Source organism: Daktulosphaira vitifoliae, unplaced genomic scaffold (genome assembly GCF_025091365.1).
Source record: "Daktulosphaira vitifoliae isolate Bord-2020 unplaced genomic scaffold, ASM2509136v1 Scaffold_1, whole genome shotgun sequence".
NCBI lineage: Eukaryota > Metazoa > Arthropoda > Insecta > Hemiptera > Phylloxeridae > Daktulosphaira > Daktulosphaira vitifoliae.
The window spans coordinates 86,145,389-86,155,522 of NW_026099572.1; the positions used below are offsets into that span (position 1 = coordinate 86,145,389).

Below are 10,134 nucleotides of genomic sequence, written 5' to 3' on the forward strand. Positions count from 1 at the left end.
TGTTGACAGAAGAAGAGGTAGAGGAAGACGAAAAAAAATAGAGGGATGTTATTGAATGTGATGTGATGTTGTACGTAGATATACAGTTATAGACATGAATGACCACAAGTAATACAATGAGATAAAGGCATGGAAAAAGAAGAAGTTCCGGCTATTTTATAAAACTTATTGCAAAATAATTTGTCAAAATATAGTGCTTATAGAGATAAAGTCACCAGAAATTTTTCTTTTTTGAGACTTGAAAGTACATTTAATAAGCTATAATTTCATATAGACTAGAAGGACACAAATATTCTGGAATCTTTTCAAAATTGGCTAACAAAATTATACTGTAATTTGTTACAATGTTACAAAACACAAAGTATAAGGTCACGTTTACTTAGGTTATTATTTTAATAAAATGCATACTGAAAAAAAGCTTACTATCATAAGTATATTATATTAAAATTTTAATAAGATCAATAAAAAAAACCCAGCACAGTGATGACGTGGCATAGTTGGATCAAGTATAATAATATCTCACAGTGATTAAAATCACTATATAAAAAACCCCCTTCGATGCAAATCTTTAAATAGTGCTTAATTTTAAAAAATTGGTGTATTATTCCAAAAGCTATATGATCTGCTAGTTCGTTATTATTATCCTGATTCAGATAAAGTATGTCGAATGAAAAAGGGATTATATTAAAAAATATTATTTCTCATAAAAAAATTATGTTGATCCATAAACTTTTCAATAATTTATAGCATTATAAAGTTAAAAATGTAAAAANTTATTATCCTGATTCAGATAAAGTATGTCGAATGAAAAAGGGATTATATTAAAAAATATTATTTCTCATAAAAAAATTATGTTGATCCATAAACTTTTCAATAATTTATAGCATTATAAAGTTAAAAATGTAAAAAGAAAAATCGAGAATTTTCACACAATAATAGCATTTGGTAGCCATTTTCACCGTGAAGAGAAAATAAAGTCCAAAATTTTTATTATGCATAATAAAATACATTATATTAGCTTTCATTTAAGATATATATAAAAGTGTCAGACTTTCCGGAACACTTTCAAAAATTAATTTAAAAAAGTAAATTTTTTGTGAAAAAGTTGTCATTTTGAATCCCCCCCTGTAGGCAGGTTAAGGGTTAAATTTATGAAAAAAATATACCACATGATAGATAAAGACATCAAGCATCTATAAAAAAAAGAAATTATATTGAAATGATCATTTTTGAAAAAGTTACCATTTACAGTGAAAGAGAGAAGTTTTTTCAAATTTTGAGGGTAATGTCTTCAACTAAATACGATTTCTGATCTTTTGACATATTTTTCATCAAAATCGGTTCAATGAGAGCTGAGATTGAGCATATAAAGACACAAAAATAACACATCATAGTAAAATTAATACCTTCTCAGCTTCGCATCTAAGCTAAAATAGCTACGACAATTTTAAAATTCAAAACCCAGCACAGTGGGGTCATGGCATAGTTGGGTCAAGTATAGATGATATCTGACAGTGATTAAAATCACTATCATAAAAACCAGCACAGTAAGGTCGTGGTATAGTTGGGTCCAGTATAGATGATATCTGACAGTGATTAAAATCACTATCATAATAAACGCTTCAATGCAAATTTGTAGATAGTGTTTAATTAAAAAAAAAAAATTTGTTAAACTAACATATTTTTGAATACGGTAGCCATTTGTGCATAGAAGATAGGTAGTCAGAACAAATTTTTTTATTTTATTTTATNCATTTTATAGTACATAAAATAAGCTTTAATTTGATATATGTTTAAAGGACGCAGTATTTCCGGAACATTTTCAAAAATTAAGTTGAAAAAGTTAATTTCCATAAAAAAGTTGCTACATTATTTGTGAGCAGGTTAAGTGTTAGATTTTCAAAAAAATTTATATCAAATGAAAGGGAAATATCTAAGGTTTCAATAAAAAAAAATATTATTTTTATTTGTTCATTTTTGAAAAAGTTATGGCAGTTTTAAGCAAAAAAAGTGAAAAAAATGACAAAATTTACCGATTTTTAAATTTGTAATTTTTTTGGATATTTCCCCAATTTTTGAGGAACGAGGGAATTTTTTTCAATTTTTAAGGGTAATGTCTCCAACTAGATACGATTTGTGATCTTTTGAAGTACTTTTGAAAGAAATCGGTCTAGTGAGAGCTGAGAAAAAGTGGCAACAGACATAAAAAAAATAAACATATCATAGTAAAATTAATACCTTCTCAGCTTCGCATCGAAGCTAAAATTATTTTTTGAAAATTAAATTTTTTACAATAGCATATATTTTTTTAAACATTTTTAAAACTGAATTTGCTTTTTAAATTTTATGTCTTTGAAAAATTCGATATTATTAAAATCTGGCTAAATAATTTGAATATGAGTTATTGAAGTTAAGTAATACTTTCAAAACATTATATATTAAGCAAATAAAATATCAATAAAATTATTACTATCAAATCCAATAGCAATTATTATAAATATAATATAATTAGACATATTTATAAAAAATAAATTATTTAAAAAGTCAACTAACTAAGTAAGACAGCCATGTGCAGTAGCATACATTATTATATTAAAACAATAATTTTGAACAGCTTCATAAATGGTATTTCTACTCCACGGGCATTTATTTTCATATGCGTATATTATACAACTTATTTGATTATTTGCAGCAGCAAGTCTTGTAGTACTTTCGTCCCATTCACATCCATTTTCATGAGCATATTTTAGGCAGTCTATATGCCCATTTGCAGCAGCTGCACTCTTTGTCCCTACATCCCATACACATCCATTTTCATGAGCATATATCAAACAGTCAATACAACCAATTGCAGCAGCTTCCCTTGTTGTGCCTTCATCCCATTCACAACCATTTTCATGAGCATATTTCAAGCAGTCTAAATGTTCATTTGCAGCAGCCCCTCTCGTAATACCTCTTTCCCAACCATATCCTTGTTCATAAGCATATTTTAAGCAATTTAAATTACCATAAACAGCAGCTGTGACTATTGTATCTACATCCCAATAACATCCATTTTCATGAGCATATTTTAAACAATCGAAACAACCATATGCTGCAGCAGCTCTCGTTGTTCCAATATCCCAATAACATCCATTCTTGTGAGCATATATTAAACAATCAAAATTACCATTTAAAGCTGCAGCTATAGTTGTGCCATCATCCCATTGGCATCCATTTATATGGGCATATATTAAACAATCTAAATGACCTTTTAAAGCTGCAACTCTAGTTATACCTTCATCCCATTTACATCCATTTTCATGAACATATTTTAAGCATTCTAAATTTCCATTTTCAGCAGCAACTTTTATAATTGTATCGTTCCACGGACATTCATTTTCATAGGCATATTTTAAGCATTCTATATTTCCATATTCAGCAGCAGCATTTGTTATTGTTTCGTTCCATGGACATTCATTTTCATGAGCATATTTTAAGCAGTCTAAAAAGCCATTGGCTGCAGCAGCTTTTGTTGTGTCTTCATCCCAATGACAGCCATTTTCATGAGCATAAATTAAGCATTCTAAATTGTCGGTACTTGCAGCGAATTCAGTAGTTAAATCACTCCATTTACATCTATTTTCGTGAGCATATATTAAGCAATCTAAATTACCATAAAGAGCAGCTGCTTCTGTTGTACCTTCTTTCCAATGGCATCCATTTTCATGAGCATACTTTAAACACTCTAAACAGCCACTTTCCGCAGCATCTTTAGTTGTTTCATCATCCCATTGGCATCCATTCTTATGGGCATATATTAAACAATCTAAATGGCCTTTGTAAGCAGCAGAACTAATTGTACCTTCTGACCACGCACATCCAATTTCATAAGCATATTTTAAAATATCTAAATCACCGTTATAAGCAGCTAATTCCGTTATTTTTTCATCCAATTCGCATTTATTTTCATATGCATATTTTAAGCAATCTAAATGACCATTTGTAGCAGCAGCTCTTGTTGTTTTTTTATCCCATCTACACCCATTTACATGAACATATTTTAATATTTCTAAATTACCACATTTTGCCGCTGCTTCGGCTGTGCTTTCATTCCATGGACATTTATTCTCGTGTGCATATTTTAAAATTTCTAAATTACCACTCATTGCAGCACCAATAGTTGTGCCCACATCCCACTGGCATCCATTCTTATGAGCATATTTTAAACAATCTAAACAACCACTTGCTGCAGAAGCTGTTGTTGTATCTACATCCCATTTACATCCTTTTTTATGAGCATATTTTAAGCAATCTAAACAGCCACTTGCTGCAGCACCTCTAGTTGTATATTCATTCCATTTACATCCATTTTCATGAGCATATTTTAGGCATTCTAAATGTCCATTTGCAGCAGCAGCTTCTGTTGTGCTTTCATCCCATGGACATCCATTTTTATGTGCGTATTTTAAAATTTCTAAATTACCACTCATGGCAGCACCAGTAGTTGTGCTTACATCCCATTTACATTCATTTTGGTGAGCATATACTAAACATTCCAAACTACCATTTTTTGCAGCTTCTCTTGTTGTTGTTTCATTCCATTTACATCCATTTTCATGAGCATATACTAAACATTCCAAACTACCACTTTTTGCAGCTTCTTTGGTTGTTGTTTCATTCCATCCACATCCATTTTCATGAGCGTATTTTAAGCATTCTAAATTTCCACTTGCAGCAGCAGCTTTTGTTGTATTTTTATTCCAAGTACATCCATTTTTATGAACATATTTTAAGTTTTCTAAATTACCATATTTTGCAGCTGCTTCTGCTGTGCTGTCATCCCACGGACATCCATTTTCATGAGCATATTTTAAACATTCAAAAAATCCATTTTCAGCAGCGTCTCTTGTTGTTTTTTGATTCCATTTACATTTATTTTTATGAGCATATATTAAGCATTCTAAATGCCCATTTGCAGCGGCAGCTCGTGTTGTTTTTTTATCCCATCTACAGCCATTTTTATGAGCATATTTTAAGCATTCTAAATTTCCATTGGCAGCGGCAGCTCTTGTTGTGTATTTATCCCATTTACATCCATTTTTATGAACATATTTTAAGTTTTCTAAATTACCATATTTTGCAGCTGCTTCTGCTGTGCTTTTATCCCATGGACATCCATTTTCATGTGCATATTTTAAACAATTGAAATGTCCATTTGCAGCAGCTTCAGTAGTTGTATATTTATCCCATTCACATCCTCTTTCGTGAGCTAGTTTTAATGTTTCTATGTCACCACTTGCAGCAGCTTTTTTCGTCGTACCTCTTTCAAACGGGCATATGATTGTATGTTCTGAATATCTATTTTCAATCCCTAAATGAGCAAAATTATTAATTAATTTTTGCTGAATAGAATTTTTTATTTAGCTTAGTAAAAAATAAAGAGGTTGGCAGTTTAATTAAAGTTTTTTGTTCCTAATACTTAAGTAAAGTAGTTTAAAGTGAAACTTCAATCATGATATGTATTATTGTTAGATATCTACGTTTTAGCTTCTTTTCAATTAATTATAAATATTTTTATAAATATTTTGTCATTATAAGAAAAAACAAGTTGGCAATATTTTAGAAAATATGTTAAAACTGTGCATTGCTAAAATTAAAAATTCAATAATTACTATCGATGTGATATTATTCTAGGTNAACAAAAAGTAAAAAAAAGTCAATGATTTCTTAATCATTATTAAAAAATTCATATAAATTCTAAGAAAATCCTACTTAAAATACTTCTAGCTTCAAAGTGAAGCTGAAAAAGTATAAACGATGCATCATTATATCATTAATTGTATCTAGCTTAAGACTTGAATCTCAAAATTGAAATAATTTCCCTCATTTCCTGTTAAAACAGAAAATCCCCAAATAATTATAATTTTTAAAATTGGTAAATTTAAACAAATTTAAAAATTTTTTAAATTAAAACTAACAGATGTTACTTAGATGGTGGTCTGATTCTCTGATTACTCCGATTCGGTCTGTCATGCTCAGACGCGATCACTCTCTTTTAAAGTTTATCAGCATACTCAATACAAATTAGCCAAATTGAGACATTGTTTTTCCTATCGAACTACACGCAAAAAGTGATTCGCCACGTCTACATTATAATTTTATAAGGACAAGGAACGTCTATTAATGTCAGAGATTTATTGGAAATGTCAAGGTAGGAACCTAAAAATTTTACCAAAGATACATAAGGTTTAGAATAAAATTTTATAAGTACTACATTAAGTAGGCACAAAGAAAAATAAAGTGATCATCAACAATAAAAAAAAACCAGCACAGGGGGGTCGCGGCACAGTCGTGACGTGGCATACTTGGATCAAGTAAAATGATATCTGACAGTGATTAAAATCACTATCAAAAAAAAAAAGCTTCGATGCAAATCTTTAGATAGTGTTTAATTTTAAAAAATTGGTGTATTATTCCAAAAGCTACATGAACTGCTAGTTCCTTATTAATATCCTGATTAAGATAAAGTATGTCGAATGAAAAAGAGATTATTTAAAAATGTTATTTCTCATAAAAAATTGTATTGATCCATACATTTTTTAAAAAGTTATAGCCTTTTAAAGTAAAAAATGTAAAATATAAAATCGAGAAATTTCACACAAAAATATCATTTGTTAGCCATATTCACCACGAAGACAAGTCCAGAGGTCAAATTTTTTTTTTTCATAATAAAGTACATTACATTAGCTTTAATTTAAGATATATATAAAAGTGTCAGACCTTCTGGAACATTTTCAAAAGTTAAGTTGAAAAAGTTAATGCTTTGTGAAAAAGTTGTCATTTTTAATCTCCACTATAGGCAATTAAAAGGATTAGATATATAAAAAAAATTTACTNCCACTATAGGCAATTAAAAGGGTTAGATATATAAAAAAAATTTACTAAATGATAGGTAAAGACATCAAGCATCTATAAAAAAAATTATATTAATATGTTTATTTTTGAAAAAGTTACGGCAGTTTTTAATAAAAAAATTTGAAAAAATTTCGAAAATTAGCGATTGTTAAATTTGTAATTTTTTTGGAGGTTTCCCCCATTTACGGTGAACGAGGGAAATTTTTAAAATTTTTAAGTGTAATGTCTTCGACTAGATACGATTTATGATCTTTTGACGTATCGTTGAAAGAAATCCGTTCGGGGAAAGCTGAGAAAAAGTGGTAACAGACACAAAAAAAAAACACATCTTAGTAAAACCAATACCTTCTCAACTTCGCATCGAAGCTAATATACCAAGTTAAACAAGTATTTTTTTGTGGCTTTTTGAGTTTAATATTTTTTATATTTTTGAGTTTTTAAATTAATAATATTTTTATATAGTTTTATATATTTTAGTATAGTAATAATTTTATTTAAATTATTAGCCACAAGTAATCAATTTTTATTAAATAATTATTTTAATAATAAAAATTAGTAATGTTTGTACAAAGTTATTTGTAAGAGTTATATCTTTGATACATGTCTATTTCAGGAGTTAAGAAAAAGGTTCATATAGCCATTGATCGGTAGCTTACGATATTTTAAACTTTGAATAAAAACACTTTATTTTTATTCTATAATATGGACTGTATTTTTTATTTTATATCTTTTACATTTTATATACGAAAAACTATAGGTGCGCGTAAGTGAGCCGGACTCATCATTCGCTGTCCGGTTTTCGACTAACTTACAAACAAAAACCTACGCTGCACCGCCCCCCACCTATTCTATAACAAATATATCTAGCGTTTTTTCCCCAATATCAAACAAACCGCCCACTTTGATTAACCAAAATCAATATAAAATTTATCTAACAAATCAAAAATATATATATATATATAAAACATAAAACAAATTGCAAAAACAAAAAAAAACTAACATTCTAAAATAACAAATGGATTACAAATATATTTAAATTGACAAACAATAAATTTTCAATAAATCAATCGATTTCAATTGGCAATGGACTTAAATTTCGAACTGCTCGTAAGTATTCACCAAAAGCGGTTTTTACCCTTGCTGTGCGTATCACGCCATCCTTACCACATATAACACTTACTACTCGGCCCAATCGCCAGAACAGTGGGCTGAGATTTTCTTCTTTTATTAAGACGACGGAACCCACTGACAGTTTAGGTCCCTTTTCTTTCGCCCATTTGTAGCGAGTTTGAAGTTGTGAAAGATACTCGCTACTCCAGCGTTTCCATATTTGTTGAGAAAACTTATTTACTCTACGCCAACGGTCTAATCGATTTGACGGAGTATCGCTTACGTCTCTCTCTGGTAATGTAGTCAATGCTTCACCAATTAAAAAATGACCAGGCGTTAGCACAGTTAAGTCGGTTGGACAAGAAGACAAAGGAGTGAGAGGACGTGAGTTCAGGCAAGCCTCAGCGCGCGTGAGCACGGTGTACATTTCGTCGAACGTTAAATGCGATTCGCCCAGTATTCTTTTTATGAGCCCTTTCATGCTTTTAACAGCAGACTCCCATAATCCCCCAAAATGTGGAGAGCGCGGAGGTATAAACTTCCACTCAATACGTTCATTTGTAAAATGCTCAAATAACTCCTTTTTATGCGCTTCTGAATGAAATAACTCATACACCTCTTTTAACTGACGATCTGTACCATGAAAGTTTGTGCCATTATCTGAATATATCACACTAATTTTTCCTCTCCTAGCCACAAACCTCTGTAATGCTTGTATAAAGTCCTGCGTACTTAATCCATTTACCAACTCAATATGTACGGCCTTAGTTGAAAAACACACAAACACACTAACATAAGCCTTTTTTAAAGGCGCATTTTTTCTTAAACTACTCTTTAACATCACTGGCCCCCAGAAATCTACTCCACTTATCTTAAAAGCTCGAGAAGGTTCTACTCTATCGCTTGGCAGGTCCCCCATTATGGGCTGCACCATGATGGGTCGTTGTCGAAATCAACGCAAACACTTGAATATAATTCCTCTAATTGTATTCCTTGCATTTAATGGCCAATATCTTTGCCTTATGGACGCTAAAACAGTTTGTGGACCGCTGTGACATAATCTTTCATGCTCATTTCTAAGTAACAATTTAGTAAACGTGCTCTTAGCCGGTATAATCAGTGGATGTTTTTGAAAGATCTCTAATGATGCTGCATTTTTTAATCTTCCGCCCACTCTAAGTAATCCACTTTTATCCAAGAACGGTTGTAGGCGAAAAAGTTTACTTTTTTGTGATACTTGACCATTTGGCCCTTTTAAACATTTTATTTCTTGAGAAAAATATTCATTTTGAACTATATGCACTAATGCCTTTTCAGCTCGTTCCACCTCGTGTACTAAAATAGGACCTGTCATTCTATTTAATGGTTTACCATTTAAATCTTTTTTTATACGATCTCTATATCGCAAACAATATGCAATAATACGCCATATTTTATTTAATGAGGAACATCGCGTTAATAACGAAAATTCAGACCTTGCAATACTTGACAATGCTTGAACACCTTTAGCTTCCACTTCCAATTCTTTATTATTTAATATTAGACTATCAGAATTAATAGGCCATTCATCTTCGCCTTTACTGAGCCATTCTGGACCACTCCACCATCGTTCATTTTGCACCAATTGCCTTGCCTCGCTACCACGCGATATAATATCCGCTGGGTTTTCTTCGCCCCTTACATGCGCCCACTCCGTCCGATCACTTAAACTTTGAATTTCGCCTACTCGATTTGCAACAAAAGTTTTCCATTGACTGGATGAGGACGCTATCCATGCTAATGTGACTCTAGAGTCAGACCAAAACATTTTCTTCTGGATATTTAAATTTAATTTTGGTATAAATTTATTAACGAGTCGCACTAACAATAACGCAGCACATAACTCCAAACGCGGTAATGTTATTGTTTTTAATGGCGCTACCTTGGACTTCGCGCCGATAAGGTGTACTGTACGATTTCCATTATTATTTGTGCATCGTAAATATATACATGCCCCGTAGGCCTTTAATGATGCGTCGGCAAACCCGTGTACCTGTATATTAGTACAATTATCTATTTCACCGCACCGTCTTGCTATCGATATGCTATTCAATAATAATAAATCGCCGCTATAACTACGCCACTCAT

At 31.0% G+C, this 10,134-nt stretch overlaps 3 protein-coding genes across 3 annotated transcripts in view; all 3 read right to left on the reverse strand.

Moving 5' to 3' along the window:
- Positions 1–2,477: 2,477 nt before the first annotated feature.
- The window catches only part of LOC126906567 (uncharacterized), a 13,782-nt gene continuing 6,125 nt past the window's right edge, over positions 2,478–10,134 (reverse strand). Inside the window, exon 3 of the mRNA XM_050687151.1 lies at positions 2,478–5,353. Coding sequence (XP_050543108.1) covers positions 2,553–5,353 — 2,801 coding nt within the window. The 3' untranslated portion in view covers positions 2,478–2,552. The remainder of the gene's footprint in view (positions 5,354–10,134) is intronic.
- LOC126906734 (uncharacterized) lies at positions 7,734–8,958 on the reverse strand. Its single transcript, XM_050687505.1, has one exon. The coding sequence runs from the start codon at positions 8,939–8,941 to the stop codon at positions 7,961–7,963; it is 981 nt and encodes a 326-aa protein (XP_050543462.1). The 5' UTR covers positions 8,942–8,958; the 3' UTR covers positions 7,734–7,960.
- LOC126906529 (uncharacterized) overlaps positions 8,958–10,134 on the reverse strand; it is a gene marked incomplete in the record, with an annotated part of 5,039 nt that continues 3,862 nt past the window's right edge. The window contains 1 exon segment of the mRNA XM_050687096.1: positions 8,958–10,134. Within this exon segment, the coding sequence (XP_050543053.1) occupies positions 8,960–10,134 (1,175 nt within the window).

Excerpts from the sequence above, each read along its gene's own strand:
- LOC126906734 (XM_050687505.1), bottom strand. The coding sequence starts at position 8,941 with ATGGTGCAGCCCATAATGGGGGACCTGCCAAGCGATAGAGTAGAACCT.